The sequence below is a fragment of the Rhinolophus sinicus genome, chromosome X, assembly GCF_036562045.2.
Source record: "Rhinolophus sinicus isolate RSC01 chromosome X, ASM3656204v1, whole genome shotgun sequence".
NCBI lineage: Eukaryota > Metazoa > Chordata > Mammalia > Chiroptera > Rhinolophidae > Rhinolophus > Rhinolophus sinicus.
In genome coordinates, this window is record NC_133768.1 from 24,357,193 (window position 1) to 24,381,676 (window position 24,484).

The following is a 24,484-nucleotide window of genomic DNA, read 5'->3' on the forward strand; positions in this document are numbered from 1 at the left end:
TTAAAATATCTAGCTTTTTTTTCAAATGTATCATTGTCAAGCCAAGTTTACTCCATACTGTATCTGCACAGAAGATCTTTTGTTAATGTAAATTCAGGTCTTTGTTTCTTCCTCTTAAATTTCATAATAGTGATTTCAGCCTATTCTGACACAGTCTGAACTTTTTCACTCTTTACTCTGTTACTCTTCCAGTTTTGTCTCATCTGGAGACTTAATACATATGCTTTATGACTTTTGTTTTAATTCATGAAATTTTTGTTTAGATACATAAAATTTTAAGCTGAGAGGGAAAGTAGATTAGATGACAGATAACAGGCTTTGCTGCACCCTGCTGTCCCCTTGTTTTGCACACAAATCAGAGAGTAGACAAATGAAATTGGAATTACTTGGCCATGGTACCTTTTGACAGCTGGTAGTAGCCAATCCATCCAGCATGAAAATCTAGACTATTGGACTTCCAAAGTCTAGATGCCTAGGCTACCCCACCCCACTGTGCTGTCTCCTCCCTTGTAAATCTGCATATTCAGGGTTCCATTCTCCCAAGTCCAGTGTTCTTTTCACTGAATCTCACAGCCACAAATGTGTGCGTGCACACACACGCACACACTAATATGTTAATAATACATAGGATTTTTTTCTTTTCCATATTTTCTAATTTTTTAATAGCAAACATTAATTAAATATTTTAAAAAACATTAAACCAAATTAAAAAATGGCAGGGAATAAAGCTAGATTGGTAAAACTTTCTCAGTAAATTCATGCTAATTATACTTAGTCATACTGCTTCCTTTTTCTGTAAGTGCTTACAAAGCATATATTTAATACTCATTTCTTTAATTTGACAGATTATTTGTTTGGCTTGGCAATCTGAGGTATTAAAATTTTACCTTCTACCCTTCTTAAAAAGTGAAACTATACTTATCCATCTTAGCTTTTAGTTTTCTTTCATTCTCCCTCTGCTGATTTGGAAGCACCAAAATGTATTTCTAATTTTTTTGTTGTTCTTTTCTTTTGTGGTACCTTTAAATTTTTAAGGTATTGTTTAATTCCATATTTTCCTAAGGGTATTTATAGTTTAGTATTTTCCCCCTCCCCCCTTTCTTTATAGTTGTTTAGTATTTTTAACCTCCTGGCCAGCATGAGATCCTCTAATGAGATCCCCCCACCACCACCTCCACCAGTAATCAGGTTATTGCATTTAAAGTTTTCATTTCCCCTTTTTCTTAAACATGCAATAATTAGTACTATTTTCTTCTGAGTCAATAGTAAATTATATTTATTGATTTATTTTATCAATTTCTGTGTGCAGTATCATTTCTTTGGTCCCTCACCTTTTGTGTCCCTACCCCTAGTTTTCTCTTGCTGAGGACATCCTCTCATAGTTCTTTTATTAAGAGTCTGGGGTAGTAAGCCTGTTCTTTTTAGGTTTGTCTTTATATTGCCCTCTCTCTGGGGTGGATAAAAAAATCTTAGATTAAAAGTTGGTTTTCTGGGGCGGATGGGTGGCTCAGTTGGTTAGAGTGTGAGCTCTGGGCAACAGGGTTGCCGGTTTGATTCCCACATGGGCCAGTGAGCTGTGCCCTTCACAACTAGGTTGAAGACAATGAGCTGCCGCTGAACTTCCAGAGGGGTGGGCCTGATGGCTCAGTTGGTCAGAGCGCAAGCTCGCAGCAACAAGGTTGCCGGTTCCACTCCCATAAGGGATGGTGGGCTGCCCCCCCCCCCCCCCCGCAACTAAGACTGAACAATGGCAACTGGACTTGGATCTGAGCTGCGCCCTCCAGAACTAAGATTGAAAGGACAACAACTTGACTTGGAGTTGATGGGTCCTGGGAAAAACACACTGTTCCCCAGTAAAGTCCTGTTCCCCTTCCCCAATAAAATCTTTTAAAAAAAAGTTGTTTTTCCCACATCCTTTCTGGCCATTTTTTTATGCTGATGAGATTTCTGCTGCTCTGATCTGTGGTTCGTTTGCTGATAATCTTGTTTATTGTCTAGGTGGTTTGTTTTGTTTTATTTGTCTTTGTTTTAAATTTTTATGAGTAACTGTATTTCTCCAGGGCCCATCAGCTCCAAGTCATTGTCCTTCAATCTAGTTGTGGAGGGCGCAGCTCAGCTCTAAGTCCAGTCCCTGTTTTCAATCTTAGTTGCAGGGGGCGCAGCCCACCATCTCATGCCGGAATTGAACCAGCAACCTTGTTGTTGAGAGCTCGCGCTCTAAGCATCTTAAGTCATCCGGCCACCCCTGTCTGGGTGGTTTTAACATTATCTCCTTATCATTGATGTTCTATAGTTTTATTAGGATGTGCCTGGGTTGGGATTTATTCTTACCTTGTTAGGTACTTGGATACAAGTCTGTCTTCAGTTCTGGAAGATTCTCAGCCAATTATCTCTTCAAATATTGTTTCTCTGCCATTACCTCCATCCTCTTCTGGAATTGCTGTCGTATGGATATTGGAACCTTTCAACCCATCTGTCTTTTAACTGCCCTTTTATATTTTTTTATTTTTTTCGTTTCTCTGTGCTGCGTTCCTAGTGAGTTTCTCAGTATCTACCTTATGTTTTGAAATTCTCTCTTTAAAACAAAACCTTTTTATCATGAAATATAAGACATATACAGAAAAACGCATAATATATCAATATACAGGTTAACCAATTATAAAGAGAAGACCCATGTAACCTCACCCAGGTCAGGAAACAACGCTATTAACACCTAGGAACCCCCTATGTGCCCCTCCCAACCACAGCCTCCTCCCTCTCCCTAAGGTAACCACTACCCTGACTTTTATTGTAAATATAATCACTTCCTTAATTTTCTTTATAGTGCTAGCACTTACATGTGCAGCCCTAAACACCAGAGTTTAGTTTTGCATGTTTGCAATACTTGATATATTAAAAATAGAGAGAAAGCAAGAGAGAGTAAATCATACAGTATGTATTCTTTCATCTGGCTTCTTTCAGTCAACATTATATTTGTGAGATTCATCCATGTGGTTAGGTATAGCTATTGTTTTATCCTTTTTCATTACCATATGAAAATCCCACCAGCAGTGACCGGAACTCTAATTTAATCATCATATCTGTCTATTTGATAGTTGAGCCCATCTATTACATTTTTAATTTCACGCAGTAATTTCATTTCTAGGATTTTTAATTGGTTTTTCTTATCCACCTGAGTTTGTTTTAGTTCTCCTTTCTTTTGATTTTTAACTTCAGGGATTTTAAAAAATGGAAATCGTACCTTAATTTATCTCTTTGGATATTTTTTTATTTTATTTTTTTAAGAGGGGCGCAACTCACATTGTCCCATGCCAGGACCGAACCGGCAATCTTGATGTTATTAGCACCATGCTCTAACCAACTGAGCTAACCGGCCACCCCCTCTTTGGATATTTTTAATACATACTTATTTTAACTTGTTTGTCGGACTGGAGTGAATTCTATTCCAGCTGTTAAGTGTTGTTGGCTCATGTCTTAATAATAGATTTCTTCTTGTGTTTTGGAATTTTTCACTTCCTGTCTCATCTTCTTCCATTAAGCCGTAACCTTAGTCAGTCAGCAAGTAGACAGGTTTCTATCACTAGTACTCTGGTGGCAGAGCGCCACCTAGCCCCTGGCTTCAAGCACTGAAGCTGATTCTATTCTGTGTCTTACACAAAACACTTTGGATCCCTTTTCTCTGGAGGAGCCCGTTTCTGGCCACCACTCACGCTTCCTGACACGCACAGAAAACTGAATCAAAACCCATTGTGCTGTGGCTTAAAGTCCTGCTCGGTCGTGCACTTCTGTTTCTGTCCACATAGGCGCTATTCTGTATTTGAGTCAGCTTGTGTTGTTTCCGTTTTCTTTTTACACTTGGCCTGTGATCCTCTGTGTTTAGAACAGAGGGGGATTTTTAAAGCACAAACTCACCATCTCGACACGAACATCTTCCTCTCTTTCATCACCAAGAGAATTCTTTCATTCTCTCCCTACCCCCTGGCGTGTGATTCATCCAGGCCTAACATTTTAACATTTCTAGGTTCCTGTTTTCATTCTCAGTAAAAAGGAATTTGAGCACTTGACCCTTCAGTTGTTCTAAGACTTCAAACACATATTAAACTGCTTAAATTTGTCCCACTCTTCCTAGTTGAAAATTTTTTATTAGTGGTGGAAGAGACTGAAGCAAAATAGGGCAGTTGAGTAGTTCTGTTTTTCCTCTGCCATCTATTAATAGTGCACTGTCTTCCTGAAGCTGTGTTTCTCCCTTGTTCGTTTTTTTGCTAAATGTTTTTTTCACAAAACAGAATCCTTTGGGGGCCTTTAATATGATTATGAACTTGAGCTTACTTAGGATTTGAGACTTCCGTGTTCTGTATTCTGTCACTAGGATATAAATTGCCTGAGGCCAGGGTACTTGTCTGTCTTGTTCACTCCACCTCAGCAGACTGACATAATAGAAGATACTCAATAAATATTGTTTACATACCAAATCCTATGTTATGCCATTTTTGTCTATTTAAATATGAACTTCAAAGAGGGTTCCCTATGCCCCAGTCCCTCGCATTTGTTTCTTTAAATGTCCTTTCTCCCACCTCTTCTTTGATATAATTTATAATTACAGTGTTAAGATTTTCTTTTTAAGAATTTTTCATCCCTCTTGAGCCAGCTATTTCATTTTAGGTCTAAGCCTATGTATTAATTAACTATTGCTTTATAACAATATAACCACAAATGTAAGTAGCTTAAAACCATGCCCATTTATCATCTCACAGTTTCCATGGGTCAGCACAATGGCTTATTAAAATTCATAGTTTACTCATTTAAAACTATTGAAAATACACACTTTTTTATTAGATGCCATTTCAGGTCATTGTCTTTTTGAGAGTATAAGGAGAAGGTTTTTTTTCAATGAGACCTAGAACTATGCTGTCCAATATGGTAGCCAGTAGCCACATGTGGTTGAACACTTGGAATGTGCCCAGTCCAAATTGAGATGTGCTATAAGGGTAACATACCCGATTTCAAAGACTTAGTACTGAATAATTTTTATATTGATTATATGTTGCAGTGATAATATATTTAATATATTGGGTTAAACAAAATAGATTACAATTAATTTAACCCGTACCTTTTTCCTTTTTTAATATGGTAACTATTAAATTTAAATTAGGTATGTGGCCCACATATTTCTATTGGACAACACTAGTCTAGAAAGTCTTACACATTTACTATTCTTTGGCAACTATTGTCTCTGAATTGTTTGCTTGCAAAGGAAATTTGAGAGTAAAGTTCTTGTCTCTAAGGAAAAAATTTACTTAGTTCTCCTTGATGGTCTCATTAAGTACCTAAATATGTAAAATATCAAAGTTAGAAAGTGTATTAAGAAATTATTTTAGGGAGGGAGACAGTGCTAGAGTCCCTTATAAGGTATTTGTTGAATTTTTCTATGTCCCATTTTTAAAGCCTGGTTATATTTGCACAGCGATGTCAAATCTCTTCCTCAAATTTTTACAGCTAAAAGGCCACTGTATAAAGAGAAAAAGTGTGCTGGGTTGCAGCTTTGTACTAAAATACAGTCACTTGTTATATATAAACTATGAATGATAGATTGCATTGATATAATCAGCCTCTAGTTCGTTTACATCCTGAAAACTGCCGGCAAGGAGGGGTGATGATTTGTAATTCAGTTCATTGAATTGGGAACAGGGAGGTCGGCAACAAATAAATATTCCGCTTCCTACACTTGCTATCATTAACAACCTATGTGAATGAAACATCAGAAATAAATAACATTTTTTGGAATTCCTAGTGGTTTGTGCTAATACTTTTTTTTTTTTATTAAATTTATTGGGGTGACAATTGTTAGTAAAATCACATAGATTTCAGGTGTACAATTCTGTATTACAGTGCTAATACTTTTTTTGCCTTCAGGATCTTATAACAGTTTTATTGAGATATAGTTCACATATCACACGGTTCACCCTTTTAAAGTGTACAACTCAATGGTTTTTAGTATATTCAGAGTTGTGCAAACCATCACCACAATCTAACTTGAGCACATTTTCATCACCCCAACCCTAGGCAACCACTGATCTATTCTTTGTCTCTATGGATGTGTTTATTATGGACATTTCATATAAGTGGAATCATACAATATATGGTGTTTTGTGACTGGCTTCTTTGACTTCACGTTTTCAGGTTTCATCCAAGTTGTAGCAGAACTTCATTCCTTTTCATGGCCAATCCATTTTGTGGATGTGCTGCATTTTATGTATGCATTCATCATTCAGTGGACACTTTTAACATTTAAAACATTAATGAAACTAATATTTACATTCAGTAATAACCTTCTCGTATATTCTCATATCGAGCCTCATAGTGGTTTGTTTAGGTAGGTATCGTTAAAGTCACCACCATTTTCTAGGTGAAAAAAATGAGGAGGCTCAGAAAGCCTAACTGATTTGCCTAAGATCACAGTAATTAAGAACTAAAACTCAGACTCAAATCCGGTTCATCTCACTCCAAATCATGTGTTTTCTTCCTAATTGCCGCCCCCCCATCCTTTTGTGATTTTATTGGAAGGAGTAATTACTTTATTAATTTGTAGTTAGCTTCTTTGCTAACTTGTTGTAACATACTGTTAGATATGGGAAATGGACTTGAAAAGAACTTTTAATGTGGCTTCTCTCCATAACTTTGTGGATAAGATGGGAATGTATGCTAGGTGATGATGTACCTCAGTAGCTTCGCAACAGATAGAACAATCGTACAAGAAGCAAATTGCTCAACGCATTGATGTCCACACATGGAGACAGGTCCAAGGGTATGCTAGAGGGCTCTCTTGTCCCTGTCTCATGAAAAACTTCTATAATTACCTAAATAAAACTATGTTTGTATTAAAAGACCTACTTTATGCTCTTTGGAGAAGTCCCAAAGCTGAAATGTTTGAATTTTATCCATCTGGTAGTATCATACACAGAGAATATGCTCAATAAAACTTTTTATAGTGATGACATATATTATCTTGTGGATTCCTTTTTTTCCCATAGGGTTCTGTAGCAATAGCTGGTGCTGTTACTCGCTGGCTAAGAGACAATCTTGGAATTATAAAGTCCTCAGAGGAAATTGGTAAGTATGTTGTAACAAAGGGTTAGAATCTAAATAATGAAGTTTTAATATTTTACCTTTGCAATCTGTTCGTATGTGTGCTTTTGCCCCACGTGCAACATTAAATTATATGGATCCCTATTATGAGTTTGATTTATGCATAAAAGACTATTTTGTGGAGATTTATAAAACAACGAATTGACATATTTAGTGGTGGTTATTAATACACTGGCAAGATAGGACATAAAAATTACCCAAGTGTAAAATTGGACCCCAAAGATTGCCAGAATCTGCAGGTGAAGTAGTCTAGTTAAATTTATCTGATGCAAAAGAGCTTTAACTCTTAGGTTAGAATGAATATTAAAATTACAATAACTATAACTTAAGTATTAATATGGCTATTTTCAGTCTATGGATGATTATTTGGAACTCAACCTACCCACTCTATCATTTAACTTGTTAAATTTTGCCTGAAGGTGAGATAATCAGAAACACATTTTGATTAGGGATGTACTGGAGGCCACTTCTTCATCTTTTAGTCAGCAACCTTAAAAATAGTGGAAATGAGCTAAAATACCTTAATGAAACTAACCCAATTTCTTATTTCTTGGGCTGGGTTACATTTTAGTGGTGGTAGTCAATGTGAGGAAATTTGGTTTTGTTATTCCTAGCATACTGCTGTTATTAGGAACATTTTGCTGTACTAATGAACAGGAAGCCAAAAGCCTGATCCTAATTTTTTAAATAGATGTGTGTTTATTGACTGAAGTAAGTAGGATATCGTAGAGTGATTTTTCTTTTTGTTTTTCTTTTATTTAATGTTAGAAAAACTTGCTAAAGAAGTAGGTACTTCTTATGGCTGCTATTTCGTCCCAGCATTTTCAGGGTTATACGCACCTTACTGGGATCCCAGTGCAAGAGGGTAAGAATTAAAAATAAGGTATGCTTTTGTGAGTCTGATAACTTATTAGTTAATAGTTTCCTATCTATTTTCAAATGATTTTAAACTGTGCGAAACCTTTTCTATCTGGAGAGTGTAATTTCTTAACCTTTAAACTCCAAGAAGTTACAAATCATCTGACAATAAGCCCTCAGTTTATCCACATTCATGTTAGTGTTACTATCTTTTATCTTCAAGACATCTGCAAGTTAGGCATCAGAGACACATCATCTAGAGGAATACTGCTTTGGTTTTATATTGTCATCTATTCAGATGGACCACGAACTTTTTCATATGTGGCGGCAGGATTGTGAACCACAAGGACTTTCCAAACTACTCAAAGTTTACTTCCAATTTTATTTATTTATTTATGTATGTATGTATGTATGTATGTATGTATGTATTATTATTATTATTATTATTTTTTTAATGTCTATTTTTTCCCTGCACATTTCTATCTACCAAATTCAATCTTTCCATATTCGGGACATTTCAGATTGATGACTCATTTTTTTATCACTCTTATCACTCTAACCTTAAACATCTTTGTACTTTTAGGATCATCTGTGGGCTCACTCAGTTTACTAATAAATGCCATATTGCTTTTGCTGCATTAGAAGCTGTTTGTTTCCAAACCCGAGAGGTAATAAATATGAACTTGTTTTCTTACACTTAATCTACCTTTATCATTCTTAAATTATACATGAATGTCAGAAATTTATTAAATACTTACTCCAAAATCAATCCCTGCCTAAACACTAATCTAATCAGCGTAAGTTTTTGGTTTTGTAGCTGGCCTTACTTTCTAAGTTCCTGTCGTCTGCCAGGCACTGAGCATTTTGCAGTTGGGGGGATGCTGAATGGGACATTAGGCAAAGGGAATAACACTGACATAGGCATTGAGACAGGAAACCTGGGTATAAAATAGATTTGTTTGGTTTGGCTGGATATACGGGTGAGTGCAGAGGTGTAGGGAGGGAAAAGGTTGCTTGCGAACAGACTAAGGAGGGCTTGGAAGACCAGAGTAAAAAGTCTAAATTTTATCCGGTAAGCTTTGGGAAGCTCTTGAGTGTTTTTGAGTAGAAGATTGTCATTTTCAGAGATGTTACTAGTATGCAGTAGTTTAATTCTGTTCATTATGTTGGTTTATTTCAGATTTTGGATGCCATGAACCGCGACTGTGGAATTCCACTCAGTCACCTGCAGGTGGATGGAGGAATGACCAGCAACAAAATTCTTATGCAGCTCCAAGCAGACATTCTGTATATCCCAGTAGGTTAGTAAGCCTTCATTCCTTTAAACTCTGAAAGTAATGTTTCTTTCAGAAGAATTGGTTTTTTAGGCATATGTAAAAAAACACAAAGATTTCTTTAATTAAAAAATTTTTTTCAATTATAGTTGACATTTAATATTTCATATTAGTTTCAGGTGTACAGCATGGTGGTTACACATTTGAATAATTTACAAAGGGATCTCCCTGACTAGTCTAGTACCTATCTGACACCCAGTTAATACAATATTATAGTATTATTGACTGTATTACAGTTATTACAATATTATAATACTATTACAATTTTATTGACTTATTACAGTATTGTTGACTGTATTCCCTATGCTGTGCTTTATATCCCTTTGACTATTTTGTAACTCACAATTTGTACTTCTTAATCCCTTCACCTTTCTCACCCAGCCCCACCAACCCCCCTCCCCTCTGGCAACTCTCAGTTTGTTCTCTGAAAAAATACAAAGATGTTGATGTAGCTCTTTCCCTTCAGTGAAGCCCTCGATGCCCGAAACAACTGCCTTGGGAGCCGCCATGGCAGCAGGGGCTGCAGAAGGAGTCGGTGTTTGGAGTCTCGAACCTGAGGATTTGTCAGCCGTCACGATGGAGCGGTTTGAACCCCAAATCAATGCTGAAGGTACATTTAAAGAATGAAACTTTTCATTGTGTACTGTGAAAATGACCTCAGTGAGAAAGAGCTTGCCTTTCTATTTATTCACAAGTTAAGAAACTAAGTACAATAGCAAATGTTACTACTGTTTCAGGTTTGGCTACTAAGTATATTGGGCTACACCGAAGGAGTATGGGTGAAAGAAATAGTTTCTTATTTTAAAAATTCTAGAATCACATTTTTACCATTCATTTCTACTATTTACAAGTCCTTTTATATAGGAGGATGACACTGCCACACTATCAATGCCAGATTGTTAGAGTACCCTTTTTTAAGAGTAAGAAGGGAGATTATATCAGCCACCCACCCCTGATGTCTATACCAGATCATCTTTGGTGTTAATGACTTGGTTTTAGGACATGATAAGCTGGACTAAGGGACTTTCTGGTAACTTAAGCACAGCAGAGCTAGCCTGACAAAAGCAGCAGCAGTTAAAATAAATGAGCATTAAATATCCAATTCACTTCCTAACAAACTAAGTTAAGGCCGAAGCTTGGGCCAACACCTTTATTAAAATATAGTGATGCATCTCTTAAACTGAAATAAATGTGAGTACAAAAATAAGGTTTTGTGTAGACTGAATTTGGTTTCATAACCCTTTAAAAAACGTATGCATAAAATGGCATCAAAGTGGATTTTTGACCTACTGAAAAATAAGGTTCAAATGTATTTTTGTTTAATTTTCTGGAAGACTGCCATCACTTTTTTTTAAATTTATATTTATTTGGGGAATGGGAACAGGACTTTATTGGGGAACAGTGTGTACTTCCAGGCCTTTTTTCCAAGTCAAGTTGTTGTCCTTTCAGTCTTAGTTGTGGAGGGCGCAGCTCAGCTCCAGGTCCAGTTGCCGTTTTCTAGTTGCAGGGGGCACAGCCTACCATCCCTTGCGGGAGTCAAACCGGCAACCTTGTGGTTGAGGACGCACTCCAACCAACTGAGCCACCTGGGAGGCAGCTCAGCTCAAGGTGCCGTGTTCAATCATAGTTGCAGGGGGCGCTGCCTGCCATCCTGTGCGGGACTTGAGGAATCGAACTGGCAACCTTGTGGTTGAGAGCCCACTGGCCCATGTGGGAATCGAACCGGCAGCCTTCGGAGTTAGGAGCATGGAGCTCTAACCGCCTGAGCCACTGGGCTGGCCCATCACTTCTTAATTGTAGTCATTTTTTTATGTACGAGAAAGTGGAATATAATACTAATAATTTTCTAATCAGACAGTATGCCATGTACCTTGATAGGAAAATGTGTTTAAAATCTGACATTGTAAGTAATTTTTCACTTTTGCAATATTGGATAAAATACGAAGTTCAAAAATTTTTTCTGCTTCTGAAAAAACTTTCTAACAAGCAAATAATGTTCAGAGCAAGTATATGGTCTTGAGATGCCAATCCCACTCTTAAATCCCAGGAAGTTTTGTGCAAGGAGTTAAGGATTACTGTTTCCTGAGGTGCGCCATCTTGTACTATTTTTTCTTTTCCTTTTTTTTTTTTTTTAAATTTTATTGGGGAGCAGTGTGTTCCTCCAGGGCCCATCAGCTCCAAGTCGTTGTCCTTCAGTCTTAGTTGTAGAGAGCGCAGCTCAGCTCCAAGTCCAGTTGCCGTTTTCAATATTTAGTTGCAGGGGGCACAGCCCACCATCCCATGTGGGAATTGAACGGGCAACCTTGTTGTTGAAAGTTCGTGCTGTAACCAACTGAGCCATCCAGCCGTCCCATCTTTGTACTTTTGAGGCTTTAGCCCGGAGTTGATCAGTTATGTTGATTGCCCTTCCCTTCACCAACCCTTCTCCTCTCCCTACAACACACACACATATGAATGGGCACCTAGATCTAGATCATTCTTTCAGCAAACATTTGTTTGGAGCCAACTACAGGCCAGAAACTGTCCTTACGTGGGAATATAGAGGTGAATCAGACCAAGTAAGTCCTTGCCCTTTAGGAAACTCAAGTATATTGGGAGATGTCGACAAAACTATGAAAATTCACTGTGGTAGCTGATATACTGAGGTGTGCGTGAAGTGCTGTGGGAAGTCGCAGGAGGGGCCAGAAGTGGGGCACTGGAATGCTTTTTGAAGCGAGTGATACTTAGAGCAGTGTCTCACAGGAGTTGCAGCCTTTGGGTGCTATGGAAAGGCAGGGAGACCTTTGAAAGAAAGGTAGCTTCATGCGTGTTCCCCATCTTTAGGAGGAGTGCAGTGTTTGTGGACACACCAGCGCCCATTTTTGTTTAGTCCTTTTCTTGTTGATTTCTACCTTAAAAGGAATCCTGTCTCACAGGAATGCAGTTTGATTCTTTTGAGAAATTTATACTCATTAAATTCTTTGGCTAGACCAAAAATAATTCTCCTCTTAGTCTTTCCACATTATAGCATACCCCTTCCTTTATCCCAAGCTCCCCCTACCCCCACCCCAAGAAAAAGAGAAAGCAGATTAAATGAGATTCCCCTTTCTAATTCATCACCATTTCTTTGCAAATGGCCTGGTCTTAGCAGGTAGCCTGCCTCCCATTCTCCCGTCACCCTGCAGACCATGCTGAATTTCCCATCCAACTTCAAAGCGAGCTTCTCTCCCAATCACTGGTCATCCATCTACTAGCAACTACTCTTCCAAATCTGAGTCCTGGTAAAGCCTCACTCAATTTTAACACGTATCACAATTTGTCAAGAATGCTGAGTGAACATAAGTATGGGGCTTAAAACATCTCATTAAACTGCCTTTCTGTGTGTTTTTCCTATCTTCTATTTCTAGAAAGTGAAATTCGATATTCTACCTGGAAGAAAGCTGTGATGAAGTCAATGGGTTGGGTTACAACTCAGTCTTCAGAGAGTGGTAACAATGTTTTATTATTATTGCCACTTTGTCCTAGTATGTTTAATAGCTTATTTAAGTATCTGACCATTTACCCTTACCTTAGCAAGGCTGCTCTGAAGAAAAGCATTATAATATATCCAGTTTCTAACATTTTGAAAACACTTTATAAAGTTCTAAACATAAAAATGTAAATTATCAGGTTGATATAGATACATCCTGCCATGTCTTGTTTCTTAGTTTATTCCTAGTACTTTGATTTTATAGCTTAGTTTTCTAAAAGTAAAATTATTTCTAGTTTCTTCTCAATGAAAAAAAAATCAACTACAGTCTGTTTTTTTGTTTTGTTTTGTTTTCTCTTAATGTCTTACTTTACCTTTTTGGGGGGCTGTCTTCATGACCTGAACCAACCAAAATCTATATTAATTTCAGAATTTATTTTGTTATTTCCTAGGCTGATTCCAAGTTCTTAGCGAGTGTATGTTATGAGAATTCATTGGAGTCAGACAGCAAGAAATGCACCAAACATAATAAATTACAAGTGTCATAATAGATTAGGAAATGCTCTTGGCAGAAAACAAGACTATGTTTTTCAGTCATTTAGGTAGAAAGTTATTCAGCATAAGTTGACCATTTAGCTGTAAAGAGCCTTAAGCTTCCTTTATATGCCTTTCATTTAAACAGCCTTAAACATGTTTAATGTGGTACAATATATTAATTGTTTGCTAAATTCAAGATTTGGAACATAATGAATGGAACAATAGCCAATAATATAATGAAGCATATACAGTAGTACCTCGGTTTTCGAACATCTCCATTGACGAACATTTCGGTTTACAAATGCCATACACCTAGAAGTAAATGCTTTGGTTTTCGAACACGACTCAGAAGTAGAACATGTCACGCGGCTTCCACTGAGTGCAAGATCCTGAGGCCTAGCTGTCGGCTGTTTTCGAACGTTTCATAACTCGTGGATTACGTTTGAAAACTGAGGTACCACTGTACTTTAATGAAGAATAGTTCATAAATGAAATATAATCTGCCTTCCAACCCCAAAGTGAGTATAGAACCACCACCACCACCCCCTCACCTCCACCCCATAGAACCACTTTTAATCTGTCTGGTTTTTTGGAGAAGCTTCTGGAAACATCCACTACCACAGATCACTGTGGTCTATATTTTCAGTCTTGGATGTTCTGACTTGAAGCTTTTGCTTTTTTCTCCTAAATAAGCTTAATATCCTTTTTCTTTCAATCTTTTGTTCTGAGACTCAGGTTACAAAACATCAAAACAACCATGTTCTCAGGCAATATTTTAAAATGTAGATTAATATAATTTGGTTTTCAAATTGGAGTAATATTAATAGGTACATTTCTTTATACACCAAATTCTATTTTAAAAAAGAAAACGAAACCAATAGGGTTGGAAATTTTTTTCACTAGGCTAATATAACTCTTCTCTGATAGCCAAAGGATCTGTAATTGGAATTTTGGAGTAATTGGATTGCTTATTTAGTATCTTTTGGGGAAGAATCAAGATAGGTAAAAAAATCAACAGCCCCCCAAAAAGTTCTCCACTGGCTTCCTCTGGCTTTGCCAGTGGAAGACTTATGGTCTATATGCATTTATTATGTTCTTGGCTATTTGTGGCATACTATCTGTATTGTTTGTTAATTATCATAAACCTTCTATATTGATTATATTTTTGATTTGAAGTAATAACTCTTTACTAGCTTTTATGAATATACTATTTTTATAGCTTATTTTGTTTTGCTACCATGTGATTCTTAACACAAATATTGTAATTATGTGTCTCTCTTTTGGTTTGCTTGACTGGAAATCCCTTCTACTTGGATGACCACAGGTGACCCTAGTATCTTCTGTAGTCTACCCTTGGGCTTTTTTATAGTGAGTAGCATGGTAATGTTAATCGGAGCAAGGTACATCTCAGGTCAGTTACTCTTTAAATTAGACAATTTTATTAGTTAGCGTTAATGTATTTGTGTATAACTCAGCAAAAAGTTTTCAGTGTTTTTCATTCTTTCTATGCTTAGGAACCTGGAAAATCCATTAAAGGTCTTATTAGTTAGACTAATTAATCTTTTGTCAGAATTAAGGACTGTGAGTCTGCTTAACCTCTTTTATTTTTAATAGATGATGTTTTCTTTGAGGGACTACATTCTACTGTCAACTACAGCAATAAGTAAAAGTGAAAGTACTACTGTTAATGCTAAATGAAAAGATTTTCAGCGTGACAGATGAAAGTTAAAGTTTAATTTTGACATTAATTAAATTGGCTTTCAAACGTACATACGATGTTTTTCATACAATAATTTGCTATGCAAGTCTTAAGATTTCAGCTCTATAAGAGTTTTGGCCAGAGTATGTTAGCAGAGTTTCTGTAAAACTCTAAAACTGGAGAAAATTCACAGTCATATTTGTTTCAGTTAAAAGAATACATTTGGTGAACTGACATTTTAAAAATGATTGCTTAAATGAATTGGGGTTGAATTAAAACTGAATTATTATTTTTGCACATTAACTTCTGAATATTCTTATAAAAGTAAAATTGTTAAGCATGTGATGAAGTACATTGCATAACCTGTATTAATTTAAGTATAATAATCATTTTTGGAAGCTGTTCCTGATAATCACTCAATTTTTCAAATTAATGGTTTAAGTGGAAATAATTTGTTTCCTATGTTGCCAAGAAAGTGAAACATTCAAAAAATCTTCATGATTAGGGAAAGAGTTAAATTATTTCTCTCAATTAATTAGATGATAACCTGGGTTTAAAATGTAAAATTTATTGATATGGAGAAACATTTGTAGAAATCTGACAAGCCTTAATTTAATTCAACTTGCCATCATCTGTTTAGTGCTATATATAAATATGGAATGAAAATTATTTACATCAGCAGAACATCACATTACCTTTTTTTAAAAAAAAAACTTTTGTTTATTTTAAGTGTGTTTTTCCAGGACCCATCAGCTCCAAGTCAGGTAGTTTCAATCTAGTTGTGGAGGGCGCAGCTCACAGTGGCCAATGTGGGGATCGAACCGGCAACCCTGGTGCTAAGAGCATCACGCTCTAACCACCTGAGCTAACTGGCTGCCCCGAGATTACCTTTTAATTAATGATAAAATATGGGTTACTTGCATGAGAATTTAAAACTAGATTACCTTTTTCTGTTTTTTTAATATTTAGTATAAATTTGTTCAAATCTTCTGCTTCCATAATAATACCTTATGTTGGTGTTACAGCTTTACACCTTACAAAGGGCTTCTGTTTATATAAATCTATAGTGAATTAGCAGATGTCTATTTTCTTGGTGGAAGAGTCCAAATATTCCCCAGAACTGTAATTTAAATTCGTAAAGAAACTTACATACTGTTTGGGGGAAAGTTCTATTATTCTTTTCAGTATCCTGAGGTTTCCTTTTTTTTTTTGGCTGCATAATGACAATCTGGAAAAAGAAAGGAAAAACATTGCAGCTGAATGTTTTCATTAATTGTTTTTTCTTCGCTGTTTCTCCTTTGGGTCCATGACAGGATGAAAAGGGCTGGTCTCTGAAAATTGAGACATGTGGCATATCTCTCAGCTAAAGGATACATTAAGTGTCCAAATTCCTATGCTTCCAAAATGGATATTGTTACCCTCTTTAGGTTCTCTCTTGGTAGCATTTGCTGAGATCTGAGAGCAGTGGGAATTGTTCGCCTTGGTAAGCAATTAGCAATAGTGTTAATATTTGCTAATTTGGGAATTGTCCATTATATGTATTGCATTTTAAACCATGAAGCAATATTCAGAAACCATATGAAATTTCTAACTGTATAAATGATTGAATAGTCTTTCTTTGCTTTAACTCGTGAATTGCGTGTAGGTTGTTATTGATATTTATGGTTTTTGTCCCCCATTTTAGGTATCCCATAAATAATACCAACTCATGGAATCGAACAATGCGAGCTCTTTACCTAACGAGAATCCAGCGATTCTGTCTCTTAATGTGATGACACTATTCATAGACTGATTTTATTAATAAGCCACTTGCTGCATGACCCTCGAAGTAGACCTGTGGCTTGAAATAAAGAAAATGCAGCAGAACGAATGCTATAGAAACATTTGGTGTGTTTTTTAACATCAACCATTAATATTGGACCAGCCACCTTTGGAGCTGACCTCTCCTTTACCATCACTTCCTGCCCCATTCCCTGTAAGATCTAGGAAGAATTTAGATCCTGTCCATTGGCATCTTTCCTCAAACATTGTCAAATGCTGATGGGCCAGGATTTGATTCTCTGTACTACACACACTCGACTAAGGGGTGGAGTTATTACTAACTGGCTAACAATGAGCGACTTTGTGTTTCCTTTTAGCAGAATACCCCCCAAAGTCCTCTTTTCTGCATATTAGGGAGACCAGCATCTTTACTGAATGCTTAAATGGAAACCTCCACCAAATTCTTAAAGTGGAAATTTAATACTCAAAGCCTAGATATTTTTCTGAAAAGTATTTGCCAAAACTGAGATTCTTCAGACATTTTACATGGTCTCACTAATTACACTGAATTGCTGTCTGGATCTTATAAGGAAGGACACTTTCCCCTTTTTTCATCTCTCCTTTTTATATTTTTTACTTTATATGTATAACATAAATGCCTATATATTTTATATGCTGAGGGTAACCCATTTATAAATTAAGAGTACATTTTACATGGTCTCACGAATTACACTGAATTTCTGTGTGGATCTTACGGGGAAAAATACCTTTTTTTTTGGCCTTTGCATCTCTTTTATATTTCTTACTTTGTATGTATTACATACATGCCTATATATTTTATATACTGAGGGTAGCCCATTTATAAATTAAGAGCACATTGTATTCGGTAGGTTATTATGGGGCTGGTCTTAAGTGGACCACTCTGTGTATAAATATTTTGGGGAAAACAGTTATATACATTTTTGGGCAACGGTTATGCATATTATTTACCAGGAGAAACGTTTTCTTAAAGAGCCAACATTTAAAATTTAACATATATGTTCTATGTCAATAAAAGAAAATATACTTTATTGTGACTTCAACTATATTTCTTATACCTTACATTTTTGTTTGATTTACCTGGATATATGCTAAAAAAAAGAAAACAGTAAATATTGTTTTCAAACACAAGTACTACTCCATATAAAGTTATTTTCCTTTGACATAATTTAAACATATTTGGGATCCTTTTAAGGGGATGTCAAAAAAGGTTAAAATGTTAAGGAGGAATAAAAAGCCCTTAGCAATAAAGCCAAGAATCTCTTTCCATCCAAATATGTTATTATTTGCTGATAAGCAATTATAATTTCTATTTGGGATGACAGACAATTACCTTTGCTTACTGTCATTACAACTTAAAAAAAAAGTTTACTATTAGAAATGGCTTCCAGTGAAATCAAGAATTTCTCAAAATATTTAGTGTCATGTGTTATAAAACTTACCTAATCTAGCTTCTTAATGTCGATTTTAAAAAATATCTGAAGATTAATTTCTGTTTACTACAAATAAGAAAGTACTGCCTCCTAATTATTTAATCAGCTATTAAAATGGAAAAAATATTTATGTTAATATAAAGTTCTGTTTCGAATTAATGCTAACTAGCATTTGCGGTTCTCATTGTGCTATTTCTAAATTGTTGAATCTGCTGGGTTTTATTGATGCAGCTGCCACTTTAGTCACATAAATATTATAGAAAGGTACTGTGAAATTACTACTTTGTGGCAGGGTACTTTTAAACATAATTATGTTTCTACAAAGGTAGGTTGAGTTAATTGTAAATAATTGTGAAAATCACTGTTCAAATAATTTTAAGATTACATTGATTTTTCTGGTAATTGCAATATTTATAAATGTTTGAAATTGTACACACTGATATTTCATGATAAATGTACTTAAAATAAATTGACCCCTCATTCTTATCTGCATTTCTCATTTACAGACTAGAACTAGATCAAAGGTAAATTAAGAAAGATGTTTCAGGAAACGTGAAACTCAGCTGTTAGCACTTGATCAGGCACATTCTGAAGAATTAATCAACAGTCAAGGAAGTAGTTTCTAGAATGTTGAGCACCTTCTTCATTCTATTAGAAAAGATGACACTGTCCCATCTCAGCATCCAGAAAATACCCTGGCAAGTTCACCATAATCAATAGGGTCTAACCATGACCTTGTTATACTGGTTTCATTCTATGCCTCTGTTTTTCTCCACCTGGGTTAGTCAATGGAGTCAACTATACCATCGTTCTCTCAACTCAATAGCCAACACCTCAATCTTTTGTTGCCAACTAATCACAAAAATAAGGAATGAATCTTTGCTCCCATAAATGGTATCTTAGAATTTTTTAGTGTGCTTCTTTTGAAGTGCCCAAAGCTCAATTCTTTGGTTTATGAGTGTTTTCTATCACATGGGAATGAAGAATAATATTTATTTAGGAGAAACCAACAAATGAAAGATGTCATAGCACAGAAATCAACAACATGAACAGTAGAGACATGTATTTAACTCATAGTATCTATCTGCCTAATAGTAAATAGAAGTACAAAGGTTATTTTTTACAGCTTTATTGAGGTATAATTGATATACAAAAAGCTACACATTTAATGTATAATTTGATGAGTTTGGACATGCATACACCCATGAAACCATCACCACAATCAAGGTAATAAACATCATCCACCTCCAAAAGTTTCCTTGTGTCCCTTTGCTCTTGTTTTTGTGGGTGTGGGGTAAGGATGCTTAATATGAGATTTACCCTCTTAATTTGAGTGCACAATATCAAATTGTTAACTGTAGGCGCTATGTTGTACAGCAGATCTCTAGGGTTTATTCATTTTGTATAACTACCATGAACAACTCCCCATTTTTCCCTTCCCCTCAGCCCCTCGTAACTACCAATTTACTGTTTCTATGAGTTTGACTATTAGATTCCACACAATAATAGATCATGCAGTATTTGTCTTTCTGTGTGGGCTTATTTCACTTGGCATAACGTATTCCAGGTCCATGGTAGGGTTTCTGTGGACAGAAAGTAGATTAATGGTTATCAGTCGGGGGGGAGGGGAAATGGGAAGTGTTAATAGGTACAGAGTTTCTCTTGGGGTGATATATGACCAGTAGGTTGCCTGATGGCATGTGAGCTTGTAACCCCTGAAATGAGCCCTTTGAAGGAAATAAATTTTATTCCTTGAAAGATGGAGGTTAATAAATTTAACTCCTTTTTATTCCATTTTCACTATTTTTCAAGCATTTAGTATTGGAAATAAGAAAAATTCTTTAGTCACTGATACATAAAAGATGGTGATGAAACACATGATCTGGTGTTCCATTCACCTTCCCAGGGGTTTTCATGGTTTGTCCAACAGAAGAACATACTGATATTAAAGGATGCAGTTAACTTGTTTGCCCCAGAGACTTGATAAATGAGGCAGTCTTCTGAAAGTATTAACCAAAACATATTACCATAATTATCAGTAACTTTTCCCTAAGTGAACCCTCTTAACTGCCATTTGTTAGTTTTCGTAAAAGTTTAATTTCGTCTGTTCATCATTTTCTTTCGCCCCAAACTCAGTTTAAACCTTCTGCCTTTAATTAATTCACTACCATATCTCTTTACTACAGAGCTTACCAGAAGGAAACAATAGGTCTGTTTGTAATCCACCTCTTTAATTAATTGTAAATCTAATTCAAATGGCAGTGAATTTGCAAGTTCACGTTCTACATCACTGGTTTCAGCAGCCAACAGAGCTCTTTTTAAAACTTTTTTAGCAAATTGTTTGGAAATAATACTGCTCTTAGAAAAATTGGAAAATAAGATTAGAAAGACGAATAGAAAATCATACATAGTCCTAAAATAATGCCTGTGGTTATTTTGATTTCCCCCCTCCCCAAAATTTTAAGTATATTCATAGATCTTGAATGTTCATAAACTTTACATGACACTGCGTATTGTCTTGCATATTAAAAATATATATATGGACACAAAGGTGAACTAGACGTATAAAACTTGCATAGGGATGATAGATACCAAGTTTAGGATGGTGGTTACCTCTGGAAGGGAGAGAAGAATCAGGAAAAGACTTCACTGACACCTGGAAAATTATATTTCTTAAAAAATTAAAAGAGCTAAAGCAAGTATAGCAAAATCTTAAGATTTGGCTGAGTGGTGGGTACACATGTATTTACTATAGTCTCTAGTTTTCTGTGTGCTTGAAGTACTTCATAATAAAAAGATACGGTGGATTGCCCTAATTGTATGTATCTAAGTCCATCACTCACTGTCCATTAGTATAATTTTGTTTATCCCGATAGTTCTCACAATTAAAAGGGCTGAAATCTTACTGATCTAATGGCACAATTACTTCAAGCACCTCATGTAAAGTAGGAATATATAGGAGCAATAATGTGTATCAGAAATTATATCCTTGCTTAGCCACTTATTATGAACTGAATTTAGAAGATTCAAAAAACATACCCATTTCCCTTATTTCCTGTATAGTACGTTCCACAAATTTTAATAGACAAATGCACTGCTGTAAGCTCACCACATTTATAATTACATATTAAAGGTAGAACATTTCTGGACAGAAAAGTCTCACCTTTATACCTAAGTTCAATGTCAAGGGAAAAAAATAATTGTGATCATTATAGTATTGGATTTTAAGTCAGGCACCTGTTTTATTGTATTCCAGGTTCCAGTTCATTACAGTCGAAAGAAAGCATTAAATAATAAAACGATACAATTTTTCTCCTGAACATGTTTAAAGGACCATAAAGACATGGATAAAATACAATGGTAGGGTGATGATTGAAATGATTAACACCTAAACACCTACTATGGAAGGGAAATGTCTGCTCTGAAATTGAACAATTACCCGGTTTCACCTATGCTGGGTTTGTTTACCCATTATGGCTTAGTATCTCACTTCTCTTTGCTCACACTCTGTAATGCCAACATTAAGTGACTAACATGGACAGATGCCGAACCTTTCTGATGAAATGTCTCAAACATCTAGTCACAATGTGTACTATACAAGATTCCCCTATCTTTTTTGGTAAAATCTGATACATTTAATTTTGGCATAATATTTATATTAATATTTCAAAAATATACTTTCGTGTTTAATAAAACCACCAAAGAACTTAATAATGGCTTACAAGCATGTTTTCGTTCCAAACACCAGGCTGCTGTTGCATTGAAGGCAGTGAATTCCATCACCGGGGTTATAAGATCCAGGGTTGCAAATCCCACAGCACTTAGGACATTTGGGATGTTTCAGGGTATTTATTCCATACCCTGGAGAGCAGCGATTAATCCAAACCATATGGAGAGTACCTGTAATATAGTATACCGTGTTTCCCTGAAAATAAGACCAGGTCTTATATTAACTTTTGCTGCAGAAGACACATTAGGGCGTATTTTCAGGGGACGTCTTATTTTTTCATGTACAGCAACCTACATTTATTCAAATACAGTCATGTCATCTTCTGGAACACCGTCATAACATACTAAATGGCGTCCATCTGTCTGGCTGATGATCCTAACGGGCTTATTTTTCGGGGTAGGTCTTAGTTTCGGGGAAACATGACTGTTTCAGGCAATGACTCTGCATGTCTGCCTAGAACTTCTACTTGTTGATTAAAAAAAATCTATGAGATTTTTAGCCTTCAATAGCCTTTTGGAAGATTCACAATTATGGTCTGCACGTGGCTTGGGTCCTTTTTCAGTGTCTAGAGATGAAATGAAAATGTAAAGAACATTTTTTTGCATTTAATGTGATGGCATTCAGACTTCCCATGAAAGGTCAAGAACCAATTTGCTTAAAATCTGAAGTTTCTTCTCAAAAGAAATATTATAGATACTATTACAGGGAGCTGCATGATATGGAGCTGTGAACTGGTAATAAAAACGAGGCTCATGATAAGCATATACAACATATTTTAGTTGAAGATTTTTTGACAACTTCCACAGTAGGTTTATACTCGAGGAAACGTGTAAACACCAGTCATCCTCTCCTCGAAGCTCTGAAATGCAAGGCTTCCTGTGGATTTTATTTGTGCAGCGCTGTTTTCTGAAATAATTTTTCCTCTTGGCCCGTGCCATCGGAGTGATGGCTCTATCAGTTCTGAATTTCGCAGTCGTTGGGTTACAACACATACGGAGTTTTTTGATGTAGCAGAACATATACTTTCACTGGAAAATTTGATGACCCCACTATTTTCAGCAAATCTTGGGTCAAGCGAAAACCTCTTGGTAATCGAATCAAAAATCGAACTGACGGGGGCGCCCACACTACATAGGAGGAGAGCGGAGGACAACCGCTGTCCTGGAGAGCCAGGAGCCCGCGGCCCTGGCCCGCCGCCTGCCTCCGCGAGCCCGGCGTGGGCTCGAGACCTCCATCCACACTACGCCGCCACCTGCCGACTGTAGGTGCAGAAGGTCGTTAGGCAGCTTGCACCTACCTGCATGCGGGAAGTTGGCCTCCCTTGTCTTTTCAAAGTCCATCATTTGCAGTCTACATTTCACCAGCTTGCTAAAAGCCTTGTGGAATAGGATCTAGTGACTAACTTGAAAAGCTGGTTTCTTGTTAGAAACAAATTCAACTCTAGGGGGCGCTGCTTTCCACACTCAGGCTTTTCGGTCTTCTCGGCATCTTTCCTATCAAGGTGTACTGCAGAGGTTGCTAGAGTACTCGTTTTGGGATGTTCATAATTAAATGAAAGCACTGTAGTGACCGTGGAAGATGTCCAGGATGCTTTCACGTTAGGATCATAAAAACCAAAGACTTAAGTGATGCCATCAATCCATTTACACTTTCCTGCAGCTTTGATTTTTCTTAAACTTTTCAGCTCATGATAAAAGATTTATAGAGGGGCTGGCCCAGTGGCTCAGGCGGTTACAGCTCCATGCTCCTAACTCAGAAGGCTGCCGGTTCGATTCCCACATGGGCCAGTGGGCTCTGAACCACAAGGTTGCCAGTTCAATTCCTCCAGTCCCGCAAGGGATGGTGGGCTGTGCCCCCTGCAACTAGCAATGGCAACAGGACCTGGAGGTGAGCTGCGTCCTCCACAACTAAGACTGAAACGACAACAACTTGACTTGGAAAAAAGTCCTGGAAGTATACACTATTAAAAAAAAAGATTTATAGATAATTTTCTTCATAATCTATAATTTAACAATTATTTAAAAACTGAAATATCTTTGCTAATTACACATTATATACTCTCCCAACTTTATTCAATTATAAAGATCTTAGTTACAGCCTATTTTTAAACACCTCTGTTTTGACCCTTGGGATGACATAGTAGAAGCGACAATCAACCAATTCCAAGGCAAAATTGTGCCCACATTATTTTGCCAATACCAACCAAATTCATCATTGCTTATTTTATTGTTTTTACCTTTCATCTGTTTGGTTCCGGAAAATTCTAAAGAAATAATCTCTTTTTATAACAATCCACAGACATGATCAAATCATGACAAAATTGTGTTAATTATACCTTATGTTGATACCATCATTATTGTCTCAGTACCAAGCAAATGTTTAACTCTATCATTGTCATTAGCTTTTTACATATTAAGCTTTATGAAGTTATTAAGAAAATATCCTATATTACTATAGTCCATCACCTTTTTGATCATATATCTAAGTACCATAAACACT

At 36.3% G+C, this 24,484-nt stretch overlaps 1 protein-coding gene and 1 pseudogene across 8 annotated transcripts in view; one reads left to right on the plus strand and one right to left on the minus strand.

Moving 5' to 3' along the window:
• Positions 1 to 18,741, plus strand: part of GK (glycerol kinase) — a 67,599-nt gene extending 48,858 nt beyond the window's left edge. For 4 of the 8 annotated variants that reach the window (XM_074324212.1, XM_019710555.2, XM_019710553.2 and 1 more), the window contains 7 exons: positions 7,032 to 7,110; positions 7,915 to 8,011; positions 8,588 to 8,672; positions 9,185 to 9,305; positions 9,805 to 9,948; positions 12,725 to 12,805; positions 16,707 to 18,741. In XM_074324212.1, coding sequence (XP_074180313.1) covers positions 7,032 to 7,110; positions 7,915 to 8,011; positions 8,588 to 8,672; positions 9,185 to 9,305; positions 9,805 to 9,948; positions 12,725 to 12,805; positions 16,707 to 16,717 — 618 coding nt within the window. In that variant the 3' untranslated portion in view covers positions 16,718 to 18,741. Of the gene's footprint in view, positions 1 to 7,031; positions 7,111 to 7,914; positions 8,012 to 8,587; positions 8,673 to 9,184; positions 9,306 to 9,804; positions 9,949 to 12,724; positions 12,806 to 14,647; positions 14,735 to 16,706 lie in introns of all 8 variants that reach the window. The other 4 variants (XM_019710550.2, XM_019710552.2, XM_019710551.2 and 1 more) reach the window with 2 other exon arrangements.
• Positions 18,742 to 21,874: 3,133 nt separating this feature from the next.
• On the minus strand, positions 21,875 to 23,220 carry LOC109433941 (zona pellucida-binding protein 1; annotated as a pseudogene).
• Positions 23,221 to 24,484: the final 1,264 nt, after the last annotated feature.